The following is an 18,220-nucleotide window of genomic DNA, read 5'->3' on the forward strand; positions in this document are numbered from 1 at the left end:
CACACACACACACACACACACACACACAACCATTAACCAAGCATGTTTACAATTAGTTTCTGTTGAAAAGGCCTCTGGTCGCTCTCCCCATCCACCCCTTGCCTGCGACTTTACCTGCTTGTACCTGGCATACAGGTACAAAAGCTGCTCCCTGCTGGCCACGTGAATCAGGCTTTGGAGGTGGGCTGCAGCCTTCTCAAACTGCTCTGTCAATCTCTTGGACGCCTCGGTCTCGGGGCTCTGGAGGGAATCCACATCACAGGAGTCGTCCCCAGAACTCATCTCTCCGCTGCTGTCACCCGTGGTGGCCCCAGCGGACAGGAATGAAGAGGCCATATGCCCTTATCCGATCCGTCAATGTGTCCGCTCTGTCTTCTACAGATGGGGGGTGTAACACCGGCTTGGGGGCCGGCCAGACCAGTCTGGGTCCTGAACCCGAGCTGGCGTCTGTCCCCAGCTCACTTACTCCGCGCTCCCTCACCTAACTCTGCCTCCTTCCTCCTTCTCCCTGGGCGTGCAGGGCAGATTCTGCTACGCTCTCCCGCTCTCCCCCGTTGCCCTGCCTGATCCGGGTTCCGGGGGCTCACTGTGCGCTCGGGGTCGTCGGAGAACCCTCCAACCGCGAACGGGTCTGGGAGTCCTGGAGAGGGGCGGTGGGCGGCAGGGGCGGGGCGACGGGAGCGCGCGCGGCGTGCGCGCACGAGCACGCGCCCGGCTGCGCGCTGCGGTGGTGGGGATGGCGAGCGCGGCCCTACGTTAGGCGCCGTCCTCAGAGGAGAGTTCGTAGGTCTGTGCTGGTGGCGCTCTGCATGGAGAGACTGTTCTGCCGTTGGGGTGTCCGTTAATCGTTTATTTTGAAATCACGAGTCACAACTCCGGAACCCCTTGTCGGGATAGGCCACCGGGAGTGGGGGAAGGAGGCCTTCGATTTGATAGTGTAGCGGTAGGAGCGGAGTCCCGGAAACACGAAGCTGAGGAGGAAGGTTCCGCCTGAGCCCACGCCTCCCGAATTGTGTGTCCCAGGCCCCCCCAGAAAGGTCTCAGAACCCTGCATCTGTTGTTCGAGAGTGTCTCGAGGCATATGTAATGGCATCTATCACTATGAAATGAAGTCACTATAGTCAAACTGCTAGATTAAAATCAAGTAGGTTGAGTTATGAGGAAATAGTTCTGTTCTTGTTTTAACCAGCCTGGAAACGGAAACTTAGGGACTTTTTAGTCCTGTGTCAATGTCTGGATATACATCAAACCTCCAGATAACCCTCTGATTACCCCCCAAGCACTAAGGAATGAAGATTCACTTAGCAGACCACCTGACATCCTTTTTCCAGATCAGTCATCTACAGGATTACCATCTCAGACCAACCCGGAGGCTGCGAATACAAGATTGATTCGTACCAAGAATGTACTTTTTACTGTAAGAACCCTTCGCTTTTCTGTCTTATTCACCAGTTTCACTTCCGGTTACAGACCTTAAGACTCTTGAATAAATCTTTATCATTTATTTCTAGTCAGAGCCTCCTGATTTTATTTACGCTCAGCCTACAGACTCTTACTTGAATAATGAATGAAAAATGGGGAGAGAGATGCCTTCACTGCCCAAACTGTGTGATTGATGGGTATAGTCAGTCCTCTCCATGACTTGCTTTGCGTGCCTGCGGACCCCACCCCCAGCTCTCAGGGTTTTATGCGACACCAGCCCCCAGCCCTGAGCACATTCCGCCAAGTTCAGTCTTGGACAATGTGCTTTGAAGACACTGTAAAGTGAAACCAAAAAGGAGGACATAGTTTTGCCCTAAGGGAACTTAAAAAAACTATACAAAAACTATTACATGATTGTAATAGTTAACATTAACTGAGTAGGTATTATGTCCTAAGTGTTTTTTTTAAGAAAAACACTATATTTCTTTAATACTCAAAACACTGTTAATAGGCACCATCAGAATGGTACAAAGAATGTGTTCTAAAGAATGGTTATTGACCTTTTGGGGTTAGGCTTGAGATAGGTGGGCAGGGGAAAAGGGTAGGTGTTATGTGAGGACAATGAGAACAGTCAGGAAGCTGAGGAAGATTGGATCAGACTTCAACAAACATTCCTTGAGAATTATCAAAAGGTCATTAAAAAAAAACAGAAATAAAAGTCATGAATCATTTAAGCAGTAATTAGGAAAAGTTTATTGTGCACACACTGAAAAGACAGTCTATAAACCTGGAGCACTCAAACCGAAAAATGGAATGAAGTTCAGAGGCATATTGTTATAAAGCAGCATATATAGTGTGGAAGCGGTGACTATTTACTCTTTACGGTGACTGGTTATAACATTAGAATTTTCTTAAATGAAACAATTGGTTAGTGGTTACCTCATACCAATTTGGGGGAACAATTTAAGTTTTGCTTATGATTTTCAGAGGCATAATCAAGAAGTGACCCAGGTCAAGTTAGCCTTGCCTGTCTTGCAAAATAAGCTAAATTAAGCTTTTCTTGTATGACTAAACTGGTTTTGTCTGCTCAGGGGATTTTCAAGTCTGGTCATCACTACTGTTTGATTTTAACAGGATCCAGAATGTGCCACTGTTAGTCCCTGCCCTCTAGGCACTCAGAATCCAGTCTAGGGATGGCTGATGAATATTCTTGCAGTTAAGAAGTGATTACTTATTGAATCCCTTACTGACTTAATCCCTACTACTTCAGGAACGCAGAGTCATTTCCACATTAGAGACAGGAAATCAGCAGAGTGGCTAAGTAGAGAAGCACAGGGCTGCACAGTAGAGATGCAAGGTACAGAAACTAAAAGAGAAATTACTAAGTAGAGAAGCTAATCAGAAGAGAAGGTGCTGGCATTCAGAAGCTGTCCTGGCACTCACAGCTAAGCCATGTATGTTAGATAGAAATAATCTCATGAAATGCCAACCTCAGAAAAGGTCATTCTGAAACCATGATAAAATAAGACAAAGCAAAGCACTTCGTAAGTTTGTCTAAGCACAGGCAAAAACAAGATCACTCTGCCAACCACAAAATACTACTAAATACCCTTTCTCTTGGCCAAAATGAATGATTACTACTTCCTTACAAATTATAGCTTTATTCTCATGCTAGTCTCCTCTAGCTACAGAGAAGATATATTAAAGATGCCTATTCATAGAGATGCCCCAGCTTTCTGACAGCATCCAATCAAGAGCACACCCCTGCTTCCTTAGCCTCTCAGGTCACCAACCAAAGCCCAAATCCTATAATAGGTTCTTTCTGAACACCTTCTTATTGAGACAGTTCATAGTTCCCTATCATGTGTGTTCCTGGCTGCAACGAATAGTAAGTACAATTCGGTTTACTATAGGTACCTTCCTGGAGGTCTCTTGCTAGAGTACGTTGACACTTGATAACATTTCATTTCTTCGAGATTCCATCAAAACTCCAAAATTATTAGGATCTTTGAGAGAAAGGACCTTTTACAATTAGTGTTCACCTTCAAGCATTTCTTGGAAACTGCAGGGAGCTGTATTTGTTTTTCTGAATCCCAAGAAAAAATCAGCTGAAAAATCAGGAAGACAGGAGAAAGTATTATAATTCTCCTACTGGAATTAAAGTTTAACAATCAACATAGAGCGGTTCTGATTCAAAGAGATCCGCGGACAAGTTGAAAGCAATAGCTGGCGAGGCTAACACTTGGAATCCAAAGAGAGCAAGGGCGAAACGCAGGCAGGAGAAAAGTGGTCAAGTTCTAATCAGTCTTGCTTATAGTGTTTGTCAGGTTGTACATATAGTCATGGCCTCATCTGCTGCTAATAGCAAGTCATTCTTGCAAATAAAATAAACATTAATAAGATTATATACATAGTATACTATATACAAATTCTATGAATGATCTGAGAAATAAGTTTTGAAATCAAACCAAGTCCTCAAACTGGCAATTTCTTTAAGTGATCCTGAGTAGCGCTGTTAAAACTTTGCTCAGAGATCTGAATGCTATGTTATTAGACTACCCAACAGTGTTTGCTGGCATTTTCCAGTGTTTATATTCACTGTAGGCCACAGTTTTTTCTTAGCACTTTAACAGAAGTGCAAAGAGAAGATGTGAACTTGCCTGTGAAATATTCCAACACGACATCCTGAACTAACCTGAAATCTGAATGAACAGAAGTCCTATCTGTTTCAATGGCAAAACCAAAGTCTGGGGAAGCTGACAAAATAGTTTCATTAAAAAGTAACTGGACTGGATTTAGTATAAGTGAAATATTGACACTTTTTACATTACCATCAAAACATTCATTTACTCATCAAAAATACGTAAATTTCTAATGCTTCAGACACAGTGCTGAGCCCTAAGGATGCCAGGATAAACAAAATCATTCTTCCTTCTTCTCACTGTACTCCAGCCCACGTGGGCCTCCTCGTGGCTTTTCTACAAACCAGGCATAATCCACATTCTCCCATCTTAGTGCCTTTTCACTTTCTAGTCCCTCTCTGGAACACTCTGTCCCCAGATATCCACATGATTTGTCCTCACCTCCTTCAGGTCTTTGTTCAAATGTCATATTCGTCATAATTTACTTAACCACCCTGTTAGAAATGGCAACCCCAACCTCACTAACACTGTCTATTCCACTTCTTTAGAACTTAACCTCCATCTAACACAATATATTTTATTTGTTTATTACATCATTTCTGTATAAGTTCCGTGAAGGCAAGGATTTGTGTCTGTTTTTATCACTGTTGTATTCTGCAGAACTGGCACATAGCTAAATCTTTATTGAATACATAAATCAATGAATGTAGAAGAGACACAGAGTTCTTTAAAGATTTACAGATAGTGAATGAATAAGGGCAATAAAATATTACCAATCATGACGAAAAGGGCATACCAGGCAGAAGAAGTAGCGTGGGCAAAGGCAAAGTGGTGTAAAATTCGCAATATTGTTTGTTCTCACTTAATAATAAGTAAGATTCAATGCAAACAGCAGAAATACAGTTAGCTGATTTTCCTCTCTTATTCAGCATAAACTGAAAATTGGAATATATGTTAACTTGCTCCTAAGAGAAAAAAACCTTGCTTAACAAAGGCTGCATTCCTTGGCAAATATTAAAAGAATAGAGTTCTTATAGGTCAGTGGCTTATTTTTAGGTCCCTGAATCCAACTGACAGTGTTTATCTAGGACATAATCTTCTAGGAAACCCATGGCCTTTAATCCAATGCTTTAAGCACATTAGTGGGACTCTAGCATATAGACAGATAAGCGGGTAGAAAAAGATATTAGACTGTATTATCTAATTTGCATAATCTTGAAGTTCATTTGACCTCCTTCAACTAAAAGAACCAGCAGAATTATACTAAATGTGAGAAAGAAAAAAAAAAAAGGCAATCACAACAGGAAAATTAGAGTACTGACTTTTATGAAATCTGTATAATGAGCAAAATTTAATGAAAAACACATCACATCCTCAAGTTCTCAGGAATAGTTAGATATTTCCTACTAAAAGTTAAGAAAAAAATGTGATTAATTTTGAGACCACGTCAACGGAGGCTGTTTGATGATAATGGACTGCTTAATGCAGTATGAATAATAGAAACTTTGGGGGGATGGGTTTGTGGGTTTAGAAACTGACTTTACTATAGTCTTGTGTAATGCTATGTATCATTACATGGATATAATTAAAAGGGCAAATCACATGCCACAGACCAAATGAGGATTAAATAATAAAAGACTGGCACACTCTTAGCCATCACTCCTGAAAAAAATCCCATTATGCTTTGATAAATCTGGACCACAGAGCAGTGGATTCAATTTTAAGTGCTTAGTGCTGGCTAACTTCTGCCCCACATTTGAAATATTTTGGTTGTTGTTAATATAGTAGCTAGTACATTAATGGTGCTTAGTGAGTATTATTTATTAATAAATGTAAATATTTCTAAAATTCCATATTATTATTTTGACTTGCTAAAAATTAATCAATAATGAACTATTACATGCTGACTTATTAATCTTTCAGGTAATGTAATACAGTAAAAAGTGCACAGGCTGGCGAGTCTGATGTCTTCCTTGCCCTCAAGTAACTTAAATTTTAGTTGGAGAAACAAGATTAGGATTCATGAAACAATTACAAAATTAAATAAGACAGTAAAATTAAGTGCGAAGTCTTGTGATGGACACTGAAATGAAATAATGATAGGAATTTTTTTAGCTGGATGTCCTCCCCATGAAAGACCTCAGTTGAACCCCATTATTTTCCCAGAAAAGGCTCTTTACACGTTAAGTGACTTGCGTTAGTCCTTACATTTAAATGGCTGACAAAGTGCATCTCACACCCCAGTCTTCTAAGCGGTCTGGGCCTTTTATGCCGACTAAAACACACTGCTCAGAATTCATTAATGGAAAGGGAGCTATTCATCAATTGGCAGAAGCTAAGATGAACCATTTGTGGGCCCATTAGGAGTTAAGATATTTAAGAAAATATCCCTGAACTTGACACTAAGAAGCTAAAAATGTTCTTATCCATCTCTGTAATCTTTTTCTGGGTAGTTACTGGTTTGAAAAATAATGGATCCAGAAAATAAAAAGACAACTAACACATTGTTCCTTCGTGAAATATAATGTCTTTATATAAAAACTGAGTCCAGTGAGATTGAGTCTCCTCTCTGGGTGGTTCAAGATTCCAGGTGCCGGTCAGCTTTCCGGGCACAGGCCCAATGGAAGCGTTACGCATATATTGACCACACGGTGGCGACATAGACTCGGGTTTATTTTCCGGATTTGTGTTGCCGTGCTTGCTGGCTTGTCTTTGTCCTTGGGGTCTTTACACTTAGGAAGGACACAGACCTTGCACGTCCTATGGCACAGAGAATGGAACAATTGTCTGTGTAATCATATCTTTATTTTAAACAGCAGCCAAATCCTAATTCTGTTTCTTCTTTAGATTTGGAACCCAAGAACTGAGAGTGAAGAGGAAAACAGACTTTCTTGGGATGTGCTTGGTTAAAAATAAATGTTCTGACTATCCACTTACTCTGAATGTCACAATAAGAAATACAGGTCTTACAGTGTGGAGTGAGATAAACTTAGCTCTGAATCTATGTCATTACTCCCTTTTGAATGTCGTTGGTTTTGCTTTTGCTTAGATTTTCTTTTCTTGAGTATTTGTAAGTTAACAAATAATATTAACTCAATGGCTACAATCCATCATTTAAAGTGGCATTCAGTTGGCTTGGTTTTCCGTCTTCCTTTTTCCTTTATCCCTTTGTTCTTTATAATAACCCTTTCTCCCTCTATTCTTCATAATATTCTTGAGTATTAATTAGAAAAAAGTTATATTAACCTTTATCATGTTGAAGTATTTTATAGTTATCCAAAGTATCTATTACAACTGAGTAGTAAAAATAAATATATTCTAGTAGCTTCCTACTGAAGCCTGTACAATCTATCTGAAGCCCAACCTTGGCCTCTCTGACAGATCTACCTTGGCAGGTGCAAACCTAAGAGAATCCCCTTTAGGGGGCACCATTCACCCATCTGAGAACTCTACCCATTGACATTGAAGGTGTTTAGTTAGTAGGCGTTAACACGAAGAATTTACTGCAGATATCAGTCACAACTGGACAGTTTGTATGTCGGTAAAAAAAACAACCCCAAACTTCAATGGCTTAACCCCACAAGTCTGAAGTCTGTGATTTCACCCACGTTCCGTTCCTCTGCTCACCAGAATCATCAGGGGCCCACGCTGATGGAACCTGGAACTGTCTGGATACCTGCTTCCACAATCTCTAAAACAGCAACAAAGGAGATTGTAGCAGATTGTGCACTGGCTCTTCAAGCTTTTGCTCAGGAGTGACATAAGCCACTTCTGCACACGTTTCATCAACCAAAGTGAATCACATGGTCATACCTAACTTCACAGGGAGCGGAGAAGTGTGGTCCTACTATGTTCCTGGAAAGAAAGAAAAGCAGACTATTTGTGAAGATCTATAATGACGTTCACCATCTTACTCTTTTTTTCCTTCCGTCCTCCCTGCTTTTTGTGAAAACATATTATATCATTTAATGGAAAACTCCCCGCCAGGGAAGGGTCACTTGCTGAAGGATAAGAAATGAGCTGCCTCATGCACATTATTCCTTGGAAAGGTTAACTCTATGCAGTATTTTACAGGACTCGAATATAATTTCTGCAAATATCACCCAATTCAGAGGCCATCTGTAGCTTATGGAAAATATTAACTGTAGTGAACACAATGGCACTGCATCACATGTCAGCAGCATCTTCCTCTTTGCCATGGAAACCGGGAGACATTTTGCAATTTATCAACAAGTGTGCTGCCAGATCAGAGTTGAAGGCTTGCTTCGAACTCATTGTACTTGTCCAGACATGGTCCAATTATCCCTAATGCAGGGAAGAAATAGCTGTGTGTTTCCCGTTGTGCCTCTTGAACTTCAGCTGCTGGCTGAGGACTGGGCAATGTGTTATGTTGTCACCTTCCTGCAGGGTCAGTTGAGGATTTTCTGTTTTCATTGTGGGAATGACGAGCATGTCTTAGCAGTTTGGAGGAGTTGTTAGTTATCTGATACCTTATGGTATGTCAAGGGCACTGGCCTTGATATAGAAAGAGCTTTGCACAGGTTTGCCACCCATGTGGGGTATTACTTTCTGCTTTTAAAATGAGTTCCTGTTTGTTTTGCATTTTGCCAGCTGTCAGTTTTTAATTTCTCTACTTTGGAATTCCTTCTAAACAGTGTTACTTGTTGATGAGGAAGGTCATGGCTGAAGACTAGTAAGGTCACACTTGGGGTTGTTTTTCCAGCAGAGCAAGCGTCAGGTCTGTTTTGTTTGCCACTGAATCTGCATTGCCTGGGATGGTTCCTGGAGCACGGTGCTCAATAAATATTATTTAATTAATAAATGAAGGAATGACAAATAGAGAAGACATTACTGGCTCACCTGCATGGTAGTTTTCTATATTTATCTTGACCAGTGGCAAAAAAATTGTGAGCTTCTGGACTGGAATGAGAGATGCAGAGACCTTTTGCGCATTACACTAAGCTAACAAATCCATAGTTTCGTTCTCCAATTATTTTAGTTGCTAGATTGTTTTCATCTCTCACCACTCTTTAGTCATACCTAACTTTCCAGCCAACTATTCTCAAAACGGGTCTGCTCCTTGTTGTGGGTTGAATTGTACCTGCTGCCCACCCCCCCCCCACCAACACACACACACACACACACACACACACACACACACGATATGTTGAAGTCTTAATCCCCAATACCTCAGAATGTGACTTATTTGGAAATAGGTGTTGCAGATGTAATTAGGATGAGGTCATACTGGAGGAGGCTGAGCCCTAATCCAATATGACTGGTATCCTTATATGATGGCCATGTGAAGACAGGGACACACAAGAAGAATGTCATATGACAACAAAGGCAGAGACTGAAGTATGAAGCTACAAGCCAAGGAATGTCCCAATATTGCCAGCAAACCACCAGAAGCTGAAAGAGACAGGGATTCTCCCCTCTAGGTTTCAAAGGGAGCATGGTCCCCTTGACACTTTGATTGCAGACTTGTGGCCTCCAGAACTGAGACAATCCATTTCTATTGTTTTAAGCCACTCAGTTTGTGGTGTTTTGTTACAGCAACCCTAGGAAACGAATCCACTCCTATATGCTTTGCCTCCTCTATCTGGTCTTCACCCTATCGTCCATCTTGAAAACCTCTTTAATATCTCTTCTCGGGTAAAATTTCTAAATCGTCTCCAAAATGTTAAATGGGCTAACTCCTCTTCCCTCCTATAGTACCTATGTCTACTGTGGAGTGATGAACAGGCAGGAAATTCTGAAGAAACTGCTCTAGAGGTATCAAGGTTAGTTACAAGAAATAAAATGAGTGAATAAATTAAATGAGTCAATTAGGGGGAGAAGCATATTGGTCATTGAGACCTGGGAGGAAAACAAGGGGACAGACCAAGAATACCAGAAGAGCTTATACAAAAAGTAGTTTTTAAAGGTAGGTTTAAGGCTCCAGGAAGGGCTGCCTTAGGAGAGCAGACACCGTTCCTGGTTTCCCTGCAAAGAGACTTTCTCCCCGGGCTGATGATACCATCATGAAAAAACTGCTCTTAATTAGAATCACTAATAATTAAAGGCAGAGCCATATACGGTCCAATAGTTCCACTTGATTCAAGAAAAAGTCCGAGAAGGAGTTTAGTGAGCGTTCTGCCCGAAAGAAGGAGGTCATGAGATAAAGATTTTGAGTTACACATAAAAAGTAAATCCATGTTTGAATACACATTGATTTTTTAAAGAAATAGGTAAAGAGAAGCAGAGGCAGGGAGGGAGGGAAGGAAAGAGAGGACGTTCATCTGGATATGCCTGTTAGTCTTCTCATGGCCTTTTGGTCAAGTCAATTAGGTAATAAATTATGCATAACTACTTCTACTGGCATTAAAACACGTGCAGTGAGAAATGATGGATGTTCTGGTGTCCTGTGTAAATGTGCTTGGGGTCAGAACAATTGTCCATAGCCTGTTGCTTAAAGTGTTCTCCCCATTCCAATTATACCTCTAGGGACGCTGGGTCTGGCTAGAGGAGGAAATGACTGTTAAATAGAGAGTCAACACGTATCTCCAGAGCAGTGCTTATCACTTGGTGTTTTAGTCATCTGGGTTGAAATAGCAATGAGTAGCAATTGGTTCAGTGAAAGTGAGTCAAAGAGACAAAACAGATATACACACTGTCTCAGATGGATGGGGAAGGAAGGGAAAAGGTGGCTTTCCTGGGGAGAAGGAGCTAGAAGAAAGGCATGGGGTGAGCCCACCATCTGCGCTGGTCAGGCCTTATAGGCTCCTAGGGTTCAGCAGAGCGTGTGTGTGGGCGTGTGGTGAGGGGGGAGACGGAGGGTGGGGGAGCACACATGCTCCACCAACAGTCAGACTCAGTGCAGGATTTGAGCACCAGCAAATCAGGCCTCCAAAATATTTGGGCAGGAGGGGCATGTGACAGTTAAAAGAAAAAGGCATTTAAACGGTCATCGTTTAATGTGTTTGAGTTTATTTTATGGTTTATCATTTTAAAATGGTAGTTGATATTTTTTAAATGGGTGGGAGTTTTAAAGGTTTTAGTCCAGTCCTAGGTGTTTGAGATGGAAGAAAGCCAGGGTTAAAGCTGGGGGGTCAGTTCCAATGTGAAGGACAGAAGCTGAGGTGGGGAATGGAAATTGGGGAGGAGGATGAAGCAGGTAGAAAGGGAGAGGTCCTTGATGGGAAAGCTAGGAATAACAAATGAGTAGCAAAGTGAGCAAGTGGGGGAATGGTCTGGAGAAATTCTGGAGACTTAGGCCAGATGCTGCAAAAGGCTTATAAGCCACTTGTATGAGTGAATGGGATTTATCTAAAGAGATAGAAAATGAATGGCAGCAGTTCAGCTTGTGCCCTTGACAGAGTTGCTTACCTTCTCAAAGACATCATGGGCAAAGTGGGGAGACTCAATGGCACCCCTTGAGGAAGTAAGAGCCTGAAAAAAGCGGGAGCCCCTGTTTCTGCCTGAATATGAGGGTGGGGCCTGCTCCTGGCCTTTGGAAGGAAGCTTGTGTGCATAAGAATACTGCCCTACATACAAAGCCAGTGGTGAGGGTAGTGGCCTCAGTGGCTGGTGCATTATCCCAGGGATTATTTCATGAATTATTTCTTTGGTGGCTGCTGGAGTCAGGGAGAGTCACTGCAGCCCTTGTTATGACAGCGGTGGAAGCCATCCTAGAAATCCTGCCCCATTTTGAGCCAAATCATTTTTGTGCTAGTATTAATTTTCATTCTGCCTGAGGCTGGCGACCTGGGGAAACCTTCCTGTGACACAGATGAGAAGGTTGAGTGCCCAGAGCCACCGCTGACACTCAGAGATGCTAGTGTTGTAAGCTTCGCGGGCACCGACTAATTAGAATGTGCTAGAGCTACTCCAGGTGAGTCCTTTCGACCTACCTTAATCAGTAAGTGATCAACTGCCTCTGGGCAGAGGGCCCAAGAAAGCCTTTGTATGAACTCTGGGTTCTGGATTGGTAAGTTCAATAACTAGAGGTATTTATTTCCTGATTTCTTCTAACTAGGACTGTACATGGGTTAGTGTAACGCAGATGTTCCCAAGTCCACTTTCCTCCTAAGGTGGCTCTTGCCTTTGACAGTCACTGTGGAAACAGTATTGCTTTCCTTAATGCACCCACCATCTCCTGCTCTGAACTCCTGCTTCCTGCTCAGTCCTTACTGCCTGCTGTCTATCTTCCCACTGCAGGCAGCCAAAGCACAGATCCGGCCTGTCTCCTTTCTGTTGCAAAACACCACTGACACAAAGCAGTTGCACATAACAGACTTTACTGAAGATGGGAATAATGAGAGCAGACAGAGCTATTATAGCCTGGGGGCAGGAAATAATTTTCAATGCAACATCGGACATCATTGTTCCTAGAAATGCATTGGCCATTCCCTCCAAGAGGCATTTATCTCCCTCCTTGGCACTATTGGGGTGCCCCAAAGTCAGTGGTGCCCTCAAAGAGGTAAAAAAAATATCCCATCCTTCTGTGTGGATGGAACTACCATTTATTAAGGGCCAGGGACTGCACTGACTGCTTATATGATCTCAATCCTCTCAACAATGCAGTGGTAGACACGCTCATTTTACACATGAGGAAACTGAGACACAGAGGTAGTTAACTTGGCCCAGGACACACAGCTGAGATTTGAACCCAACTCCATCTATTCCAGGTTCATGCTCTTACTGTTACAGTTACTGCCTCTTTGCATAGCCCAATTCTTCACATAGGTCATCAGAATTCAAATCTATTACTCACCCCTTCTCTCAGCAAAGTTTTCTGTAGAGTCAGGTAAAAATTCCCTTAACATTTTCTTCCGTGCAATTGAATCCTTTCCCCTCAGAAATGACCCTCCCTCTCCTGGGATAATTTTCACATCCACTTTGATATTTCCACTGAATCGTTTCTCCTCACTTCCTCTTCTAGATAACGCTCTGTTGTCTCTGCTCCCCTCCTCCCATTTCTCTGCTCTGTCAGCTCTTCTACAGAAATGGCCTCAGGAACTTGGATCCATCTGCCCCACCTCCTTCTGGAAGCAGGTGAATCGAGCCCAATAGAAACACAAGCAACAACAGGATGTTTGACTCCAGCGCTGAATCTCTCAGGTGTCTTCTCTGGTTGCCTGGAGAGAAGGAAGGACTCTCTCCAACTTGAGGCTGTCATTTCTTCCTCCTGTCTCCTTGGCCTTCTTGGAACTGAGCTTGCTACTCCATTAAGCCAGGAAACTCAGCCCTCCTGAATCTTCATAATTCTTAATTACGTTCTTACCCCTGGTTGCACTACCAGCCATAGATGAGAGAAAGCGCACATTCAAATGGAGTTATAAACACTGTGGTTCTCCTCCCTCACGTTGCCCTGAGACACTGTAACAAAACGAATCCACGGTCCACGGATGCCTTATATCAAGTAATGGTAAGAAATGACAGCTGTGCTCCCCAAACTAATAGTTAGCCCTATCTCCAGACACCAAGAGATTGGGACTCATGAACCCATCAAGAGATGGTTTTGAGTATCTATTTGGACTGAAGCATCGTATCAGGGAATGACTTTTTTGTTGTTTTTAAAGATAGAAAGGGAGAAAGATACACCTGCAGTGATGGAACTTACAGCCTATTTTCAGAGATAGGGTATAAAAGATGTTTATCCATAAGAGAAAAGATACACCAAATTGTGCATGTGTTAGGCAGAGAGTGAGGGCTACAAGAGTTCAATGGCGAGAGACAGCACTGACCTGGGAAAGGAAGCCGAGACGTCAGAGGGGAGATGAGGCTTGCAGGCACGTAGCCTTCCTGGGCAGGCCAGATGGGGCAAGGGCATCGTGAGGAGATGGGCATGAGCCAAAGTGCGGGGGCAGGAATGTGAACGATGTGTTCAGATGACAATGAGTCATTCCCTGGGCTTTCTTTACAGTTGCCACATAGTAGTAGGCACGAAACAGATTATTATTTTTTTCTTTTTTAAAAAAAAACCACAAAACACAAAAATAAAATGAGACCGAAATTCTCAATATAAAAAATACGCCTGTGATGTCAGTGCCCAGTGACTCCTAGGAGGGGAGAATTCCTGAGCCCAATACTAACTTGACCTCTGATAAAATGCTCACCCTTGTTTGCTGGAAACTCCATTTATTAAATGCTGAGGGACAGGAGTCTGTTCTTTGGAAAACCTGAACATCACTTGGTCAAACTGTACTTCCATTACGAAGCACAGCGTCAGCAATGATCTTGGCTTTGTCATAATTGATCACAAACTTTTCTGTTGTTTTAAAATACTTGAAAGCCATTTGGAGCCAGGAAATGTCTCTCTGAGGAAACTAATCCTGGTAACATTACCTACACAAATGTCTTAGTGCTGTCGCATCAGCAGTTGTTGTGGGGGAGGTGAATGAGTTTTAAGGTGTATTTCCCGAGGATTTAGAGTGCTGTTTCTGATGCGTGCCATTCTGTTACTGAACTTCTGTGTATGAATTAATGGTGGTCGGTGTTCATGTAGACTCCCCAGCCAGAACTGAGGCACTTCCACCTCCAAGACGTCGCTTGAAGATGTTTTCTTCTTCTTCTTCTTTTTTTTTTTGCTTTCCTGGTATTGTCTGTTGAAGATGTTTTTGTTTTTCCAGTATTTTCTATTGAGGAATATTAGCTGCCCCTAACTCACACCTGATGGGAAGTTCTCCTTTATTTATCATCTTTTAAAAATAATTTTTTAACCCACCTACCTCTCCCAGATGGTTACTATACATTTCCAGGCTATTTAGAAAGGAAATTAATTCTTACCTCATGATTGCAGAAAACAAACGTTACCAGAGTGCCACAGGGACAACTACGGGAGACATTATGTTCTCTTAGTCATAGGCACATACTAGGGAAAATTCAACTAAGCCTCAGTTGGGTGTATTAAAATAGCCCTTTTCCTAGCTCAGAATCACATTTCAAAGGGTGCCTAGGTGCAAAGCTAAGTCAAGTACAACCTAGCCACACAATAGTGCCAGGATAATACTTTATTTTCCATTTTGTTTTCAACACCAGAAGGCAGCATGGAGCTGCTGTGAACAAAAAGACAACTGGTCATGATCAAACCTGAGCAGCAGAGAGCTGTGTGACCTTGAGCAAGTCACCTCACCTGTCTGGCCATCTTCATTTAAAAAATGAGGGGGAAATGCCATTAACATCTAATAACCAAATAAGAAAATGTACGCAAAAGTACTTTGTAAACTGCAGATTTTTTTCTAGAGCATTTAAAGGAATCATAGAGGTGACTCTTTGGGGGGAAATTAGATATGTGCAAAGCTTCTTTTTTAAAAAAAGGATTTTAATATCTACCATTGTATGTGATTTACATTTAGCAATTCAAGGACCATTAATTAATACCCTAAGAAAATACTGTTATACTATTACTGTGTCTTCTAAATGAACCATGTCTCTCTTTACTGTCATTTGGAATTTTCTCTATGGAAGAAAAGTATTTAAAAGACAAATTACCTGGCAGACAATGGGGTGAGATTTTTCTAAGTGTCTTCTGTCCAGAGACAAATGGCTTTTTCTGCTATAACTTCAAATGCACCCGTGGAACACAATAATTTATTCAACCACATAATACTTTTTTTTTTTCAAGTAAAGTAAGGAAGTAGAGGCTGTTCCAGCAAGTCACATGGAGTGAGGTGTTGAGTGGAGGGTGTAGGTGAAGGAGAAAAGAATATTTTGGGGAGCCAACCAGGAGTATCAGGCAATCGTCCTGGATACCTTCAGAACTGTAGTCCCTTTTGGGTGAATGAAGCCCTTTGGCAGCTCCGCATCTGCCTGTGAAGGTATCTAGGCTTCAGCAGGCCCCAGCTCTCCTCCCCACCACTCTGCTCTTTTTTGAAGGCTGATCAATGAGAATGTCACAGAGCACTGTCCTAGGAGGGGCATGATCTGCTGTTTAGGAGAGAAAGCCTTTCTAGGCGAAGTCAATACACCAATCTGATGCCTGGCTTTGCTGCTGAAAGCACAATGGCCACTAAATACCCAGTAGTTCACTGTCCCCACTTGGAGCTTATCTTCAAAGAGCTTAACTTCTAACTCATTCTCATTTGAGACAAGGCCACTGTCCCCCCAACTTTACTAAGTGAAATATCATTTCTCAACTCCTTTTCAATATTGCTTAACAGTTACCTCTTCCTGCCCATTTGCAGGAAACTCAGTTGAAAACAGCTGATCCTACAAGAGAACTCAGGGTCTCTTCACACAGCAATGGGATCCCATTTGCTGCACTGCTAACAAAGCTAGATACAACAGAATCCCAGAAATTCCCTTTCTACCTACCCTATATTGTGAAGGAAGTGCCAAGCACCTACTGCTTTCTCTACCCATCGCCCTCTCATCTCTAGTGGCTGGGATCTCATACCCACCACAAGCCTAAAGTCCTGATTCCTTTTCATCCTTAGTGACCACAGTGACAGCTCAGAAACGGATTTTTTATTAAAAAGCAGAAAAGGACATTTTTTATTTGAGTGGGATTTTATTTAACAATGGGATATGAGTGAGATTATGACACATTCCTGTATCTTGCTAGAGTCCGATACCTCATAAGCAAGACTCAAGTTTGGTGAGGACAGAGGTAAGTGGTGATGTTTCTTGAAAGCTTCCAAGATTGCTTCCTGTAGCTATAACCTGAGCACCACCCGCTGCCTCTTCTAAAATTAGTTTCTTAAACAAACAAAGAAACAAATTAATTCCTCTACTTCCTGGGTCAGCTAACCAAAACCGCAGTGGAAGTAACATAGGAATACATCACTGAGAATAAAGCTTTTATGGTCAAATAAAACAAAAACATTAGTTCACTGATTTATTTAGTTGACAGATACTTGCCAGCCACTGCAGGGAACAAATGAAATATAGGTATCTCTGTTCCCTAGGAACTTACAATCTAATTATGGGGAAAAGTACACAATCACTGCAATTAAAATATGTGCATTGCAAAAAAAAAAAAGGAAAACAAAAAAGGGTATAAAAAATTGTTAACTTTTTCATAGGGTCCCTTATAGTATTTCACTTAATTTTATGTGGTTTTAAAAATAAAACTGCTGTTATACTATGTATACGGTTTTTTTTCCTTTATCACTCATTCTGCTTTATTTTTTGTTATCAACTGTAAATCAACAGGTGTGTGATTTTGCTGCCTATGGTTTTAGTAGATATAAAAGTATTTTCTCATTAAACTACTTTATTTAAGTTCTTAGATTTGAGCTGTAATAAAAAAAATAATTATTAGGTTTTTGTAGTACTTCCCTAGAAATTAGGCAGTGTTAGTGACGACAGACTGGGGTGTCAGAAAAGTAAACAATAACAAATAGAATTATTTACTAATGTGGTAATAACAAAAGCCTATGCTTTTTTTTTCTTTTAAATATTCTTTTTTTTTACATATTCAGAATGACAGTTTATTACTTTTATACAAACCTACAGACTCAAAAGACAAAAAAGATTACTAGTAATTAAGACTAGAAGAAAATTGTAAGCTATTAACATGTACAAAGTTTTGTATTCTGCTTCTTCCACTTCATTTCACTTACCAAGAGAATTGGAAAAGAAGGCCTTAACCCTCTCTTCCAACTTTACAATATACATGATAAAGGGTTCATATCATATGGCTAAGGGCTTTAAGAAAAAAAATTAAACACTTCAATAAAATAGGCAAACAACTCATGAATAGATAACATCACCAAAAAGGAAATATGTGATCAACATACATATTTAAAATACTTAAATTCACTAAAAATAAAAAAATGTAAAATAACTAATACTCTCTCATTTTCACCTGTCAAGTTGGCAAACATTTTTATAATATTCAGAAGAGCTGCATTCAAAAACTACTAGGGGAATCTAAATTAGCACCACTTCTCTAATGGGAAATCTGGCTACATGAATCAAAAGCTTTAAAATATTCATATCATTCTCTACTGGAATTTTTATCCTTAAGTAATAAGTGTTACAATCCACAATAGGTAAAACCTGGACATAATCTAAATGTCCAACAATACAGCATTGATTAAATGATTGCATAGTTATCAATACAATGTGTGCAGAAATTAGACATGTTTTCAAAGTACAAATTTCACGATGTACACAGTATATTGAGTGAAAAAGAAAACCAATTATAAAACTGTATAGTATGAGTTCAG

General features: G+C 41.1%; 1 protein-coding gene and 2 long non-coding RNA genes across 3 annotated transcripts in view; 1 reads left to right on the forward strand and 2 right to left on the reverse strand.

The window, feature by feature from the left end:
- The window catches only part of ACBD6 (acyl-CoA binding domain containing 6), a 141,620-nt gene extending 140,681 nt beyond the window's left edge, over nt 1-939 (reverse strand). Inside the window, exon 1 of the mRNA XM_019733268.2 lies at nt 115-939. Coding sequence (XP_019588827.2) covers nt 115-336 — 222 coding nt within the window. The 5' untranslated portion in view covers nt 337-939. The remainder of the gene's footprint in view (nt 1-114) is intronic.
- Nucleotides 940-6,646: 5,707 nt separating this feature from the next.
- Nucleotides 6,647-17,087, reverse strand: LOC141569363 (uncharacterized). The gene is made up of 4 exons (XR_012492905.1): nt 13,793-17,087; nt 7,878-7,919; nt 7,692-7,755; nt 6,647-6,824 (listed from the first exon to the last, which is right to left on the reverse strand). It is a non-coding gene; the product is annotated as an uncharacterized LOC141569363 (long non-coding RNA).
- LOC141569362 (uncharacterized) lies at nt 10,721-17,135 on the forward strand. Its single transcript, XR_012492904.1, has 3 exons — nt 10,721-10,790; nt 11,802-11,937; nt 12,988-17,135. It is a non-coding gene; the product is annotated as an uncharacterized LOC141569362 (long non-coding RNA).
- Nucleotides 17,136-18,220: the final 1,085 nt, after the last annotated feature.

Source organism: Rhinolophus sinicus, linkage group LG17 (genome assembly GCF_036562045.2).
Source record: "Rhinolophus sinicus isolate RSC01 linkage group LG17, ASM3656204v1, whole genome shotgun sequence".
Taxonomy (NCBI): Eukaryota; Metazoa; Chordata; class Mammalia; order Chiroptera; family Rhinolophidae; genus Rhinolophus; species Rhinolophus sinicus.